The sequence below is a fragment of the Chiloscyllium plagiosum genome, chromosome 43 (genome assembly GCF_004010195.1).
Source record: "Chiloscyllium plagiosum isolate BGI_BamShark_2017 chromosome 43, ASM401019v2, whole genome shotgun sequence".
In the NCBI taxonomy this organism is placed as follows: Eukaryota; Metazoa; Chordata; class Chondrichthyes; order Orectolobiformes; family Hemiscylliidae; genus Chiloscyllium; species Chiloscyllium plagiosum.
Genome location: NC_057752.1, coordinates 2,115,578 through 2,133,785, shown reverse-complemented (window position 1 = coordinate 2,133,785; position 18,208 = coordinate 2,115,578). Strand labels below are relative to the sequence as shown.

Below are 18,208 nucleotides of genomic sequence, written 5' to 3'. Positions count from 1 at the left end.
CCATTTTGCTTGCAAAAACTGAAAGGCAGATTATTATCTGATTGGGAGAAAGAGCGGTGCACTAAAAGTAAGCATGAAGGTGCAGCAGGCAATGAAGAAGGCAAATAGTATGTTGGCCTTCATAGTGAGAGGATTGGAGTACAGGAGGAGGGATGTCTTGCCTCAATTATATAGGGTGAGACCACACCTGGAGTATCTTGTACAGTTTTGGCCTCCTTACTTGAGGAAGGATGCTCTGGTGATGGAGGGAGTGCAGTGAAGATTTACGAGACTGAATCCTGGGATGGCAGGACTAATGTATGAAGGGAGACTGGATCGATCAGCTCTATATTCACTGGAGTTTAGAAGAATGAGGGGGCATCTCATAGGAACCTGTAAAATTCTAACGGGATTAGACAAGGCTAATGCAGGAATGATGTTCCCAGTGACTGGGGAGTCCAGAACCAGGGATCACATTCTAAGGATACGGGGTATGCTATTTAGGACTGAGATGAAAGGAAATTTCTTTACCCAAAGAGTGGGGAGCCTGCGGAATTCTCTGTCACAGAAAGCAGTGGAAGCTAAATATTGAATGTTTTCAAGGTGTTAGATATCATTCTTAGAGCTAAAGGGATCAAAAATATGCGAAGAAAGTGGGAATAGGATGCTGAGTTGGATGATCAGCCATCATATAGAATGGTGGAAGAGTGTCGACGGGCTGAATGGCCTACTCCTGCTCCTATTTTCTAATCTGATACTGAACTTATCTGCATGGTTCAGTTCACATCAGGTGGTACTTTCTGCTAACAAGTCATCAGAGAAGTGGTCACTGTATTTTGAAGATAAATACCAAATATTTCTCAAAGAGTTTTAAACAACCTGAGCATTAGGAGGAAAAGAAGCATGGTAATTAGCATGGTTTGTCACACAATATTGATTAGATTAGATTAGATTAGATTACTTACAGTGTGGAAACAGGCCCTTCGGCCCAACAAGTCCACACCGACCCGCCGAAGCGTAACCCACCCATACCCCTACATTTACCCCTTTACCTAACACTACGGGCAATTTAGCATGGCCAATTCACCTGACTTGCACATCTTTTGGACTGTGGGAGGAAACCGGAGCCCCCGGAGGAAACCCACGCAGACACTGGGAGAACGTGCAAACTCCACACAGTCAGTCGCCTGAGTCGGGAATTGAACCCGGGTCTCTGGCGCTGCGAGGCAGCAGTGCTAACCACTGTGCCACCGTGCCGCCCACAATGATAATGTGTTTCATTTGTTGTCTATGAGAATGGTTCCCTCAAAATCAATAGTCCATGCCCTCAAAGATTAATCCCTTGTTACTATAATGGCCAACAAAGCTGTCCGGGTCTTGAGAAATCTCAAATTTCTATCTAATTAATTCATGAAATTTTGCATTGTACAAGTTACTGCAACTCCACGTTGCCAGTATGTCACTGTCAAGAAACGGTTACACACAGTAACTTAGAAAACCCAGTTCATAAATCATGCTTCAGTCTAGTTCTTTGAATTCTATTCTCAGTGATAATTTGCTCTAATACATGAGAGCAAATGTCCACATTTTCAGGATGAATGGGATTTTAGGGCTTATTTTAAGTTATTCAATTCACTCTTTACCAGGTATTTTTAATGGTTTGTAAAACTTTAGTCATATTGGTTCTCCATGCCAGGTCACTGTTAAGTAGAAACTATATGCATATGGTAGTTAACAGCATGGTCAGACTGCAGAACTCAAACTGAGGGAAGCAGGCATTATTTTTCTACAACAAGGAATGTGAACAAGAGTCCACTTGAACTCCAGTGTGATGCAGTATTTATCATATGCCAGTTAAAATACTTGTCCCTCCTGCACAATTTAATTTGCAGTCGATCTGTTGCTTAAATGGATCCATGAATTAAGCTGATGGGACAAAAGTAGTTTGGGGGCAATGAGAATTGTGATCATTTCTGCCTGAAGTCCACCATACACTCCCATTTTCTGAATCAGTCACGGAAGCAACAGCATTTGATTTTGAAGTGATTCAATCCCCAATTAAGACTTTCAAGATGGAGAGAAATCATGTCCAGAACAAGGTGAGCCCAGTTTGCCATGATACAGGTAGCATTGATTAAACTGAGGCATTGTATTTCTAACTGGCCCCATTAGAAACATTTTTCTGAAAAAAGGACATATTATTCTCACATCTGTTGTATAAATTGGAAACACCAGGCAGAAGTGGTGGAGCGTCCATTTTATTCCACAAGTGAGGCATAGCTTATTTCACACTTGGCCAAATTTTGTTTCTTTCAACATTTCCTCACCCGTGGAATAAACCGGAAGGTTCCGTTGCTTTCCCCGGGATCATCTCAACACAATGTCAACATATTGGTCATGCACAACACATTTGATAAGTTAAATTAATCAAAAGTAAACACTCTAAAGAGGAATAAAAAGAAATACTTACTCCACCTGCTTAGACCAGTCTGGGGGTTTACTAAAAGTCATGAATACACAGTTGGTCAAAATAGTGGCCATAATAATCATGCTGAACACTGTAGATTGGAGTTAAGGAAATCATAATTATTCTTAGTGCTTCACAGTTTTTAGCACAATATTTTTTCATAGCACACTGAGTTTTCATTTCCATGGTATCATACTTTCTCCAGTTTCTACCTAAGTTCTGTATTGCCGTGAATAGGGCTACCTAATACTCTCCACACTGCCACCTAGATGGTATGAAATGTAGCCTTCACTTACATGACAGAGATCCTTTAAGATGTCCAGAAGGCCATCCCCTGATATTTCTGATTAAGGCTGGGATTACCTCGTCAGAAACTGAATTGAAAATTAGAATTTTTAACTTATGTCCTTAGTGTCGGGACACCTGCAGATAATTTAATGAGCAGAATAAAAATACTTGCAGCTTCGGGTCAGCGGGACTCAATGCGATTGATGGGTTGGCCAAACTGGGATAAGCTTGCATTATCGTGGCTTCATAGCTACTGCCAAAGAAGATGGAGATTATTGTTTGATGTTGACTTCAATGGGGTAATTGGCTAATTTCTGGACTAGAGTTCTGTTTCTAAGTGAGCAATTTGAAAAACTCCAAAAATGGTACCCAAAAAGCGAAACCTATACATTTAAGAACAGACCAATGATGTGAGGGAATTATTTAGGCCACCTTTCAATTGCAAAGAATTTGCCAGAATGAAAACCTGACCCTCCATCCCAAACACTGCTCTCGCCTGCCTTTTGCCATCAGGTGAAAACTCAAGGCCTCCAAGCCTTCTTATAGGATCTCCACTGCTCACACCATTTCTGCCTTCATTATCTGTGAATCTCAAGGAATGCACCATGTGTATGACATGCTAGAAATGGACAGCAGACAGAAATAAATAAGATCACTTTGCAAAATGGATGAGGCAACATAAAAATGCAAAGTGCAATGACAATCGTTAGCAGAGTGCTGTAATCACAACTTTCACAGCAACAGTGTGGGCTGGTGAAAGGAGTAATGGCAACTTAATAGAAGAGAACAGAACATGTGACTGGACTGCAAGTGGCAAAGAATGTGAATTCGGATGACTAATACAGAGGTGACTATCTGGTTTATAATAGCTCTCGATGAAACTCGAATCCTGTTATCCATTCAAATCAACTCCTGCCTGTTTGACCATATGATGAAAGGAACACCCAGGCACAGATTAAAACATAAAATGCTGGAAGTTCATAGCAGGCCGATCAGCTTCTGAATGAAAAAGAAAATCCAATCTAATGTAACCCTTCATCAGCACTAGGTGCAAATCCACACTGTGTCACCTCTTTAGTTACATGTGTTATTGAAACCAAGACGTCCAGCTATATCCTAAATGACAATTTTGTTTTATAAGTGCCATTACTGCCTCAGTTCCTGTTACCCAGCTTTCAGTGGTTGATATGTAGATGCAGATCATTGCTCAGCATATATACACTGGATGGTTTTGTATCAAGAGTCTACAATCTAAGCTAGTAGGTTAACCACTCATAAGCAAGCAAGTGCTTTCTCCAGAACCCATCCTGATGACGTGAAAGTCTCCCATGTCGCTGGCTGCAAGGATCCTACATGAAATGAGTTTGGGACCAACTCCAGCCACTATCTTGTGGAAAGGGCTAAATTGTTCCTAATCCTGCACTAAATTGGCAGCCTCATGAAAGAATGGCTTGGCATATTCAACGGAAATGTGTCACACCTTGCGCTCACCAGGGGTTCAGCATGAAGCTGATGTATATTGTCAGTGCAGAGTAGAATAAGCTTTACTTTGCAACGAGCTGTGCTACACGTGCTTGTTTTCAACTGGCGCAGGCTTGATGGGCTGCAGGGCCTTTTCTCTGTGCTGCAGACAGCTGTGATTCTATGATAAGCAACTTCTTGATGCAAATGTTTGAAGAAATGCTCAAGTTTCCTTACAATGGGGATTTGGATTCATTTCTTCAGAACAAGTGATTCAACCTAAATTCTGCTCTAAACTTTGAAATGTGTTTGGGTAGTCACAGTCTAGTTCCTTATGTGAGCAAGTCCACAGCACAACACTATTAATCATCTGTCTTACCCAAGAGGTGACTTGATGGTTAGCAACGAGAGATAGAAAATGTCACTCCACTGCAAATCGGAGGTGCTTTTCTGAATTCAGAGCTGAGATATGCTGCTGAAGCAGAGCATAGAAAGCTTGGCTTTAGGTTGACCCTGTACTATACCTGGCTAGGGAGAGCTTGACACTGACATGAGGCTCCCAAAATAGAAAATGTCCTACTGGCCAGCAATAACAGCTCCCCAAAAACCACCCTCCCCACTCCCAACATCACTCCCACACCTTTTAAAGAGTGCAAAATTCACTAAACAAAAAAAACCTGCTCTGGCGAAGAGTTACACCCAAAAGGTTAACCTTTCTTTCAGATGCCGATGGACCCAATGTGTATTTCCAGCATTTGTGGCTTGTCTTTTTGCTTCTAACATTTCAGGCAGTAGCACGTGCTCAGTCTTTCTGTCGATGCAGAGTTGTCGCACACAGAACTCAGCTGCAGTGATAGAAGGAAGCATAGCTGTCAGTTCACAAAACTGGAAACGGAAATCATATTTTTCTATTTAATTTTGATTATTTTAGAAGCATCGAGATAATTAAATCCATCCAGTACCTAGTGCCAGTGTTACAAGATACATTTGTAACAACGGAGTATGATGCAATCTGTGAGATAATGTAAAAGGTAACTCCATTATTTGCATGATAGTAATTAGCCCCTTCTCTGTTGCTGTGCCCAAGTCTTCCATTTTGTTAATGGCTATTGGAAGTGGAATAGCTTTAAGCGGCTGCCAATAGCTAGTCCTCTAGCAGCAGGTAATCCATTTGCTTGCTTACTTGCTGACTGGTTGTGAGCTGCGGACTGTGAGCTTGGCTGATTGGATGCAAGCAGTGGTTTGCGAGCCACCTTGGCGACTTGATGCGAGCTAGCCTTAGTAGGTTGGTTGCACGCAACTTGGTTGATTGCTTTGCTCTCAGTTCCCCTTTCCTGCTGCAGCCTCTTGGAATCAGGTCCTGCATTGCTTTTCGCATTGAGCATGGAGTTCATCTCCTTCAATCTGAACATGCATTTTTGCAGAAACAAAATCTATAAATCCCTGTTATTCCGTTTTGAAACATGCCACAGACCTTAGACTGACCTGCCATGAATTCAATTGAATACCGAATTTGATCTGAAATTGTTGCAGACATTTTGGGAGCTCTAGTATGTCTGAGTTGCCTGCTTCAATTCAGGGCAGTTTGTGTGAGTTCTAGCTCCAACAGTGCCTCATTCAGGAGATCTGTATTCGTAACTATGGCACGTTCTCTTTCTCTCTCTGTTGGGAAGCCTTGCTAGCTATTAGATAGGCTGCTCAATACGGTAAAATACAGTATCAACGGTCTAATAGCAAACAGGAATTCATTTTGTCTCGAACTGGCAGGGGGACATGTGCCAACTCAGAAGGCATACCAGATCATGAGTAAAATGAAAAAGACCCGGTGGCAGCTGACAATAATCCAATGTCTCAAATTGAGCCAACCCTCTCTTATCTCAGTTGATCCTCTGTTCACCATTTTGGGCACACAGCATTGAAGATGCAAAATCAGCTCAGTCATCAGAATAAAAGAAAATAGGTGTAAAATAAAAATGGGTAAAGCAGGCTGCGGTGTTTGCGCAAATTTGCAGAATGGTCATGGTGACTAGATTGACAAATAGCTTTGATCTGGGGCACCCTGTTCTCAATTGCCCCTCTATGAAGATAATGGTGCAATCTGTGACAAACAGTTAAAAGCATGCTGCAGTATCAGGGCTACTGGAAGAGAAATTATAGGAGACTGGGAGACTGCAACTACTGAGTAGTGTGGAGAGGATTAATAAAATGCCAGCTCAATAAAGCAGTTGCAAAAATAGCTCTATACCAAACAAACATGATAACTGCTGCTAATTGGGCATTATGCTGGACCAGATTAGTTCAACATATTGAGCAGTCATGATACTCGGGTTCAATGCATGTAAAAATGAAAGGAAAGTGGATTTTGTTTTAAAACATCAGTTATTGACAAAATGCTAACAAAACCTCAAAGATCCAACATTCAAACATGCATTTGTAAGACTTTCTTGGCAATAAAAAATATTGAAAAACGTAAGGATGCCATGTTCCTTCAAAGTGCTCTACCAAACAATAAAGGTAAAATCTGTAGATGCTGGAAATCTGGAAGCTGGAGAAATTTAGCAGATCTAGCAGTATCTGTGGGGAGAGAGAGTCATGACTTTTCTGCAAAATGACTGGACTCAAAACATTAACTCTGTTTCTCTCTCCACAGATGCTACCTGACCTGCTGCATTTCTCCTGTGGTCCTTGTGTTTGCTTAACCAAATAGTTTTGCACTTCAATGGAGCAGTGTGCACTCACTGCACTGAACAACTGAACTCTTAGCAATGAGCCCTAACTTGGGCTCAGGAACACAGTTTTTTTTAAACTTATTTTCTAATCAACCTGTCAATCAATCAATGACACATCTCTGGAACAGGTGGGACTTCAACCTGGGTCTTCTTGTTCAGGGATGGGGACATTAACTCTAACCTGTGGTGCAGTGGCAAAGAAGAGCAGTTTCAGCTGGGAGCACAATCTCACGAGGCAAAAATGGGAATTAATCAGATAAGATCACTGCTTCCTCCACCAATCACAGAATCAGACAGCAATTTAGGAAACTGCGTGTGATTTGTGAGTCGAAATGTGAGCAACAAATATGATTGCATAATAGGAGCATAGATGGACAGGACAAAAAGAAGATACACATAGATAAAAATTGGATTCAATCACAGAAATATTAATAAAGGTATTACATGCAGGGCACTAGACCTGAACTTTGGAGCAGACTGCTGGGGCTATTTGTGCATCCAAAAGCTCTTGACCACAAATAAAGGCTTCAATGTCGGACTGTGTGCCTTAATTGTTCAAGTCTGTGAGGGAGCAATGGAAGGAGTGTTATCGAGACTCTTGTGGAGGTGGAGGAGCATTCTTGCTCCTTCGGGCTCCACAAGATGGAAATCTGCAAACAAAAGTTTTCTTTAATCAGTTAAAATGGGGCTAGCAGTTTGGAGGTGCGTGCATACATTAATGATGCCTTCGATAGGTGTTATCCCCTTAATTTGGACATTTAAGGGATACTGCACATAACAAACTAGCACGTCACAGCAAATGGTGGTGACCAAGCTATTAAGGAACTCCTGTCACATTATAGATTTACACATTATGTGCCCACTGAAGGTGACATGACCACAAATAATGACTGATGAATCCCAATCATTTCTATGGGACTGAACTTCCATTTGCCAAAGGGGTTGAGAAGGGGTACAGGCACAAATGGAAAATCTGGCGCTGGATTCCAATGCCTCCAGAATGCAATGCAATTCTCAACATTGTGGGAGATGGGAAACTCATTTACAGTCAATTAGATTAGATTACTTACAGTGTGGAAACAGGCCCTTCGGCCCAACAAGTCCACACCGCCCCGCCGAAGCGCAAACCACCCATACCCCTACATTTACCCCTTACCTAACACTATGGGCAATTTAGCATGGCCAATCCACCTGACCTGCACACCTTTGGACGGTGGGAGGAAACCGGAGCACCCGGAGGAAACCCACGCAGACACGGGGAGAACGTGCAAACTCCACACAGTCAGTCAGTCGCCTGAGGCGGGTATTGAACCCGGGTCTCTGACGCTGTGAAGCAGCAGTGCTAACCACTGTGCCACCGTGCCGCCCACTAACAGCCCATTAAGCTCTTTGAGGAGTTTGCTAATGGGACAGGAGAATAAGAAGGGAATTTACATAATGCAAATCACCAAACTCAAACAATACTGCACAAATGTCAACTTCAAATCAGGCAGAAATTAAAGCTTCTACACTGTTTTGAAAACATGTCAGGAGCTGGTGGGCATTGCACCTGAACATGTGCTTTACTTTTCATTTGTGTCCAGGGAGCTTGCTGGCACTCTTAAGTGCTGCTCTGCTTTCTTCAGCAAGGCAAGGCTGCCAATTGTCACCCATGCCGTGTAGGCAGTTCCCAACTCCTAGATACTCAGAGCCATGAATAAGACACCAAAGCACATATTTGACTCAAATGTGACATCTGTATTCTAAAAAGGGCCATGCAGCTGCAGTACAATGTGATACCCAAGAGGTATTTGGAGGTCAGGTTTCCAACTCCGACAGGTAAATCAAGCCCGCGGCTTTTTACTTGAACTGTATGTTCCTTGAAACACCAAAGCATCTTGATTGCTTTGGTCAGTCAGAAAATAACAATGTAGCAGATAAATGCATAGGTGTGCACATCTATTCATCAGGTACCATTTAGTCACTTGAAAGAACAAAGGTATTTACTGGACAATTGGCTCCACCATGTACTTGCCTATTCACCTTGGACAGCCCATTCAGGATGGGTACCAGAACATATGTACATACTATGGGAGAGGTAGATATCAAAAACCATGAGAAACCATAGTCTGGGGAAGGGTGAACAATAATGGTCAATGAGAGAACAGCAAAACAGGAAAGCAGATTATTGTCTGAGTGGTGATAGATCAGGAAGTACAATGAGACCTGGGTGTCCTTATACACCAGTCACTGAAAGTAAACATTGCAGGTACGGCAGATGGTGAAGAAAGCAAATGGTATGTTGGCCTTCATAGTGAGAAGATTCGAGTATAGGAGTAGGAAGGTCTTGCTGGAATTGTACAGGGCTTTGGTGAGACTACACCTGAAATATTATGTGTAATTTTGGTCTTTTTATCAGAGAAAAGATATTCTGGCAATGGCGGGAGTGCAGCAAAGGTTTCCCAGACTGATTCCTGGGATGGCAGGACTGACGGATTTAGAGAGACTGGATCGATTAGACTCAGTTTCACTGGAGTTTAGAAGAATGAGTGGGACCTCATAGGAATCTATAAAATTCTAACAGGACTAGACAGAATCAATGCAGGAGGGCGTTCCCAATGACTGGGGAGTCCAGAACCAGAGATCACAGTTTATGGATATGGGATAGGCCATTTAGGACTGAGATGAGGAGGAATGTCTTCACCCAGAGAGCGGGGGACGTATGGAATTATCTGCCAAGGAAAGAGACTGAAGTCAGAACATTGAATGTTTTCGAGGAGTTTGATATAGTTCTTTGGGCTAAATGGATCAAAGGGTATGGGGGAGAAAGCTGGAACAGGTTACTGAGTTTGATGTCAGCCATGATCATATTTAATGGTACAGCAGGCTCGAGGACAAAATGGCCCACCCCTGCTCCTATTTTCTATGTTTCTATGAGAAGGCATCTAGCATGGGGCACAGACCCAATGTGTTACACTGCAATTCCCCCTCCCTATCCCCACCCTGAGTCAGGAGGAAACAAGTCTCCTAGGGCTCAACTCAAAGGGGATATTGGTATGGCACCAGCCTTATGCGCATGAGCCACTTGCCTCATTGCACATGAAAGGTTGTTTAAGTAGAATGGAATGACCAGGGATTCTCATGGAGCACAGCACTTGCTACAAAAGACATAGCAATATTTGAGATATCTGCAGTGGATACATCAGTTGAGCCAGCAATACGAACAAATCGGGGCATCTTTACGCAGATTGGTATTGCTGTTCTGGTTACTGTATGCCAAAACTCTCAATTCACCTGAAGAAAAGTGTTAAACAACAAGTTGACTCTGGAACTTAAATGACCATAACTTGGTCAGTGAGCCAAGCTGGCATTACGCCAGTGTGCCACGGTACAGGTCTGCACAAAGTGCAATAGGTGTCACCTCTGAAAGCATAACCCATAGCAACTACATCAAGGACTTGTTGGTCTTTCATGGCTAGTCATTCAAGTTTGGTTGCAATCTTGCATCCTTTGCAGCTCACGAATTGGCATGTAGCCATTCACCAGTGGTATTTCTTTCAACAAGGGAGGATTTAACTGTTGGATGCAGCTAGAGTAACACAAAGGCGTTTACAATGCACAAGTGGAAGCAAAACATATTTAAAGCACACATCCTGCGACAGTGAACATTTTAAATGATTTCACTTTTACAATATATCTTACAAATCAGTCATTACTTAATTTAGAAGAAAGTAGAACAGTCATGGAAAATCCAAACAAAACACACAAAGCACACAAGAGGGATAGGCACGTAGTGGTTTTGTGATTGTGATTGTGCAGAAAGAAGGAAATAAAACAAGCAATTCTGAAGCATCTTAGCACATCTTTTAGAAACTTCAGAAAACTTTTCAAATGGACTGAATGCAGTTGGGACAAACAATTAATAGGAAGGAATCATGGTTAATTTCAGATTAGAAGAGTTGGTCTTTGGGACATTTTGTGTTTCTATTACTCTCCAGTTGCATCTTGAAGAAGTTTAGGTAGCTGAGTGCATAGTGCGAAGCAGTACATAGGGAAAAGAAAACTCTCCTGGAGATATTCACTGCTAGAATCACAAAGGTCCCTTGACACAAACATTGAAGGCATCATAGTCCTCTTGGAGGACTATCCCTGCAGGCCTCTGCGGCCTCACTCAAGTACAAACGCAGCTGGGGACTTCGAGCCAACTCACATTTGATTCCTTCACAAGGCCCAAGCAACAGACTTTGCTGCGGTATACTACTGCTTGGGGATAATTGTTCTTTACTTCCTCTGCTAAAGAACCACTATCAGCTCCTCTTTCATTACAGTAAATTGTCATTACACTTCAGCACAAAGCCCTTCTAACCTATTCACTTGCCTCACTGTTAATGTGGTATTTTCGAATCAGCCGCTACATGCAACTCACCACATCTGCTCAGGTCTGACTGGCCAGTACAACTGAAGTTTGTCATTAAATGATGGCATGCACATCCAAATAAAAATAAGTGAAGAGGTGGAATGTGCAGGGATGTGGAGAGAGAGGTCAGTATGTAAATCACTACTTAGGAGGGCCAGCATGGATCCAATGGATCAATAGTCCAGATTAGAGTGGTGCTGGAAAAGCACAGCAGGTCAGGCAGCATCCGAGGAGCAGGAAAAATCGACGTTTCGGCCAAAAGTTCTTCATCAAGAATAGAGGATCAATAGATCAATAGCCTACTTCTGTACTCTAACAAGGCTCTGATTAGAAGGGTTAAACTGGCCTTTTTATCTCGAAGTCCTTTGAGAAACAGGAATGCTCAGAGGACCAATAATAAACAGAGGAGATTTTCCTGGATCACCAGGATGTAAGTATCAGAAAGTGGGGCAGGTCAGAACCTTTCTGTGCAAAGAGGCCCTCCTCATTTCAGTCTACTAATATTAAAGGATGAAAATTCAGGAGCATTCCTGCACAGATGTGGCTCCAATCCATCCTGATTTCAAATATGCATTATGATCAGATTATCCTGGAAAAAGACCAGTAAAATGCCCCTTATTTGCTTCTCTTTCAACATCCCATTTGCTCACATCTGCATTTTTGCTAAGGTGAGTGAACACAAGAATATTAGATCTTAGCCTGGTCTTTAGAAACAAAACATACACTGGGGAAACAGTCGAGCAAAGCTTAGTGTAGCTCACTGGGTGAAAAATACAATCCCATGACCTCCTTGACAGTAAACAATTGACTTGGCCTTAATTGGTTTGTGCAGAAACCCAATCCTCTTACTGTTAGAATGAAAAGTTAACTTTTATTATCATCTATTTACCTCAGCACCACTAATGCTGAAGACAATTAGAAAGAATTTCATAGCCTATCACAGGGGATGGTGAGCATGGCAGGTTGTTCAATCTATTTTACCACACACAGTTGTAAAAGTGGCCAATTAGGAAAAGGGCCCAACTTAGGCTATACAATTATGTGGTACTCAAATGAGTCAACTACTTGCCAAATTTCAAGATAAACAGTTGCCACTGCTCTCTCAGAAAACACAAATTAATGTGTTATCTGAATAACAGAAGAACAAAACCATTTGACTAATACCTGCACAGTCTTGATGGGGATCAAGTAACAGACAGTTCACTGGTTCCAAATATTAAGGCTGTCACTCAGATACATCAAGCACCAGGAGTTCAAAGAATAGATTACTTCATTGCCAGAATACTTGCTACGGCAAAGGATTTGTATTCTGTCCAAGTATCAAGACCAAGACAAATGTAAACTGTATCTGTGTATGCCCTGTCCCACTGAATGTAACAACCATGAATCATGTACAATAGAATGCAACATTTTCAAGTCAACGAGCCTATAATTGTGCAAGCGTAAGACAAAGCCATTGCTGAAAACGTGTACCAACATAGAATCAAGATTCCTATTAGTGGAATTATGTCTTGGCTCAGGTCTTGTCTCATTTCAAATGGAAAGAGCAAGCTATTGGACAAATCTAACAAGCCAGTGGAGTCGGAAAATTGGATGCAGTATCAAATACTATTTTTCTCCGCTGCCTTTCTGGGACGGTAAAGGAAATAACATTAGCAAATTCAAGAAGAGACTGTGTTACAGGCTGCAATTAAAGTTGATGTGAAAGATAAAGAAATGCATGGTTTATTCCAAACCTTGAGACTGTCGAGATGGCTTGAACGCCTTTAGATCCTGTACTGTCTATTGTCCTAAAGCCTATTAATTTAGAAGGTTCATATATTGAACATTCTCAAAACAAATTTTAGCCAGAAAAATAGTTCCAGGAAATCAAAAGTTAAAACTGAAAATATTTAGCAAATACATACCATTCATTTTGGCAAATAATATTAACTACCAACATGTGGAGAATGCATTACATGTTTACTGAAATTCAAAATTGACTCCGGCAATACATACACAATGTTGGGTCCCACTTTCGGACTATTGTTAATGTGACTGACTCGTGAAAAAGCTAATGTGCAATGCAGTTTGTTTGAAGATATCTAGCTGACTGATGTTTGCAAATTAAAATATAATGCATTAATTTTTACCTTCTCCAAACATAAAATACCATTTATTTCTGTACCAACATGATTCTATTTGAATAAAAGAAAAACTGCTAGGCACCAACTAAGAAGATAGATTGCATCTGTTTATTATGGGTAACAGAATGGTATCTTTGTTTCTAATAAATGCATTTCGATTTGCATTTAAGGGTACAAGGTTACCATCTGTACTTCTTCCGTTAGCTTAACTTTAAGCAAAATGCTATATGAGAATGGGAGAAAGTGAGGACTGCAGATGCTGGAGGTCAGAGTTGAAAAGTGTGGCACCGGAAAAGCACAGCAGGTCAGGCAGCATCCCAGAAGCAGAAGAGTCAATGCCTCAGGCACATTCCTGAGGAAGGGCTTATGCCCAAAACGTCGATTCTCCTGCTCTTCAAATGCTGCCTAACCTGCTGTGCTTTTCCAGCGCCACACTTTTCGACTGTTATACGAGAATGCAGAAGATGCTCTCAACACTTTTTAAATTTAATGAGGATTCCTGCTTCTATCACCCTTTCAGTGAATGATCCCTACCACGGTCCAGGTGAAAAGAATTCACCTCAACTCCCCCCGCTCCAGTTACTTTAAATCTATGCCTCTGATTATTGACCTCTTTGCTTAGAAAAATGGGTTGTTCCTCTCCACTCTACCCAAACCCCAATTAAATCTCTCCTCAGCTTTCTCTGATTGAACAAAATATCCCCGTGTGATTTATCTCCCAACTTATGGCATGGTTGTTACTTTTGGAAGGGCAGGGTTTTTTTAAAAATCGATTTGATCACACATTCGGCTTATATGTGTATCCGTCCCTAAATTGAAGAAAGTGGGTGTGCCGCACAGCATGTGATAAGCAAGTTGCAATGTCACCTGCCCACTCACCCTGCTGTTGTCAAATTGAAAGGGAATGTTTTTGTCCCTGCACTTGTCATGCCACATCATGAAGTGATAGACAGGAGAGTGAAACATTTTACAAAACAGCCATCAGAACTTTCAGAACTGAGTTTGTTTCAATAGGGGATGAAAAGAGTGATTAGGATTGCCACATTCTTCTCCAGCAGAACTTATTGAGTAGAGCAGTGATGTCCACACAAGGCGTTTTGAGCCTGCAGAACCTGGTCATCAAACTTAGCCTCATTTGAATATTTATATTGGAGGTGGTTTGGTCCTGGTTGGATATTCAAATATTTGAACAGTTCAATTTGAAGGCACAAGAGCAAAGCAAAGAGTAACAACTGGAATATGGAAAGCTTGAATGAAAAAGAAAGATGAGGAAGATGTGCATTGAAAGGTGGGAAAGATACTGCATACAATTGCTTACAGTATTTGCTCTGGGAATGTTTCAGCATTCCAGACTGACACAGTCATTATTGTCTATGTTATGAAGAAATGTTAAGAATATTGTTCATTACTACTTGGATCATACATAACATATTTCATATTTAATGCAGGTGCCATAATGGGGAGCCATAAAGCTCTCTTTGAATATATTTACAACACCACTTCACAGAATGCCCAGAGTAACTATATCCCAATGCTCTGTCTCAATTCCTGAAGCTGTTTTTCTTCTGAGTATTTGTTTTCAAGAGAATGTTCAAACTATAACCATTCTAAATCCAAACCATGTGACACACTGATTAGCTCTCACTCTGCCCTGAGCTTTACTGGATCCAAACCATAAAGCAATACCACACACCATTAAATATTTCATTCACCTCCATTAATTTAACTTTGATCATGCAGTATAAAAAGAATACATTATAAAAAACCAAGTGATCTTGTTCATAGGCCACTCTTAGTTAAATCACTCAAGCTATGTCAACCTCTCATGAAATATAAAACCTGTGGGTATACACCTAGGAGAAACTGGGTTTCCCATCACATAGAACATGGTTCAATAATTAATTCCATCTGAAGGATGTTAAGAGGCTCAAGCATTAACATGATTGAAAACATGCAGCCATCAATTCCTGTGCCGGTGAAGTTCTCTCTACCTTCTGTCAACTTGCATGAGATACAATTAGATTTGCTGAAATTGGTCACAGTATTAATATTTCAGATACTGCTAAAACACATTACATGCTAAAACATCGTAGCACTATGTCTTGGAAAATTGTTTGATATGTACTGCAGAGCAGAAGTTGGGCAGGGGTGGGGTGCAGTGGCAGGGGCTGGCTTGGATTCTGCAAGTCACCTTACTTGAATAGAATAGATTAAATGGACCAATAGTTACTGCATCGTTATCACAAATTTGGTTTGGCAACAAATTGCATGCACTTTGCATTTAATTTGCTGATATAAAGGTATGATGATGGAAAACACAACATTGTATGTTCAAGACTGCCAGATTATCATCCACTAACATAAAAGAAAAGCACCATATAATACACTAAAAAGGATATGAATGTATCAAAATTTTAATAGCGTATCTCCTCAGTGGATTCAAAGGGCCTAAAATGTACATGGCAGGTGTGGCACTAAATCGGAAGATAGCTTTTCCTCTGTTTAGTACTATAAAGGTCTGTGAGGAGAAAAAGAGGAAAAATTGTTACACAGATTGAAAACATATAATGTTCAACACATTTTCATGCAGTAGATAAGTCAGTAAACGTTACTTCAATGGACAGCTTGCAGAAAGCTGAAGAAAACATTTCTAATGACTAGTTCTGTGATAATTCCAACGCGTTGCATCAACAAACATTTTCAAAGAGAAGTAGGAAGCATTTTGCTGAATATGACAAGGGACAATGTCAAACTTGCAATGAGAATCGGAAACAAGTTATTTCTAAATTCACAAGGCTTAATGCACAGTAGCTGGGATCTTGGACATGAATAAAGATGGACATTAGTTCAATACAGAGAAAAGGTTAGGTGAATCGCAGACTCTCGCTGTTGAAATGCTAAGTAAAGAACTTATCGTACAAGCAGAGGGACACAAACATAATTCAGAAGTGCCAGCAATGCAAACAGGTTGTGCAGGTGCCCTTTACATACAGAATCAATTCAAATGAAAAAAAACCCTTTCATACCACAACTCTATGTTTAATTCTAGATTTAAAACTCATTTCACCATCATCATCTTAACTGTGAGACGTTTCATGGTCAGCAACTTTATGTATAAGCAAGATTACAAGACAATATCCAAAAGATGAAAACTGTAACATTAGCAGAATTGTATCCCATGGAATTTTGAAAATAGCTATGGATACAAAAGATCATTCTTGCCTTTTGAGAGTTTCCTTTCAGAATTCTAATCCTAATGTCTCCCTATTACATTATCTCAGGTAAGTTTTTAAAAATTAAAACAAGTCTGATATCTTAGCTTGAACAATCCTCCCTGCCAATCTGTTCCCATTGTTGAGCACCTCCTGTGTAAAGGCTTCAATACAACTGTGATATCAAAGGTTGATAAAGGTCTGCTGAATTCTTGTAAATTACATTCTTGTGAAACCTTATCAAGGGCGTAAATGAACATTTCCACATTAACAGGGACCAATTAGTCCCAGTTTACTTCAAGTGATCTTTATGGGATTTAGCAGGACTAATTTCCACGAGGAAGTGACAGGCAATGCTCCACAGCTTTTTTGGTACATAAACTTCAATTTTTGTTTGAGTGGCAGTGTTCATGCTTTTGTGCTCAACACTGCAAATCATGTTTGAGGTGGGAATGGAACACCTCAATTGAGGCATTCAGTGCCAGAATCAGTCATTTAGTGACTAGGTATGCACATCCAAACACAGACCAATGCTATCTTTATCTTGCAGAAAACTCAAGAAAAGTACCCGTTACTGCAGCAGCTTGCATCGGAGTTTCCCAGAACAGGACAAACTATCATCAGCAGCTGCACTGTGTCAATTACAGCAAAATCATGGGTGCTCTCATGCCGTGGGTATACACCTAGGAGAAACTGGGCTTCCCACCACATAGAACATGATTCAATAATTAATTTCATTTGAAGGATGTTGAGATGCTCAAGCATTAACATGACTGAAAACATGCAGCCATCAATTCCTGGCTATTTGAAAAATATAGCTGATGGAATCAATCAATATTTGCAATTTGAAACAACTCATTATCTTGTGCACATTTACATGTTATTAAGGATAATTCCAAAGTCATAAAATTATTTACAAAAGTCAGCAGAAAGATTTTGAATTTATTCAAACTGAAGCTATATTGTGATGTAGTTTTTTCAGCAACCTTTATCAATTTGGTACAGTATTTCATCAAAATAATACCATGGGCAATTAAATTGGTTCAATATAATTACTTACGTCTTTATATGCATTGCTTTGGTTACCTTGAAATCCACCACTGTACATCTGTATGACCATTTGTCAGGCTTTGAACTAGACAGTCCATTTTTAAGGGGAGCTAGTCATTCAATAATTTTGTGAAATATCAAACTCAACAGTCCCAAGCCAGTTTCCCAATGCCGCACTCTGAAAATTGGCGACAAATGCAATTGCGATTCATTTTTGCATTGGCGCATACGCAGCAGGTCATTCCACATTTGCATATTATCACAGCTGATTCACTTATGCGCATTAATTTTAAACAAAGAAAAGTCACCTCGCACCAGCTTCAAATTGAGCAAAAGGTGGCTAATCTACAGTACAAAGTTCTAAAAGCAACACTGCTCGCAATCACCATCATTAACCAATCAACTGTGTGGTACTATTAAGAATAATTTCTAACATGATTACAGGAATGTCACCCATTCACTTTCAGCCAAATAGTTCAATTTGTGAGTGGTGCACCTCA

General features: G+C 40.7%; 1 protein-coding gene across 1 annotated transcript in view; it reads right to left on the bottom strand.

Annotated features, from left to right (window-relative positions):
* Positions 1 to 18,208, bottom strand: part of LOC122543258 (sodium channel protein type 8 subunit alpha-like) — a 199,539-nt gene that overhangs the window by 143,589 nt on the left and 37,742 nt on the right. The window contains exons 2-3 of the mRNA XM_043681730.1: positions 15,846 to 15,964; positions 2,450 to 2,539 (exon numbers count right to left, since the gene is read on the bottom strand). Of these exons, the coding sequence (XP_043537665.1) occupies positions 2,450 to 2,539; positions 15,846 to 15,964 (209 nt within the window). The remainder of the gene's footprint in view (positions 1 to 2,449; positions 2,540 to 15,845; positions 15,965 to 18,208) is intronic.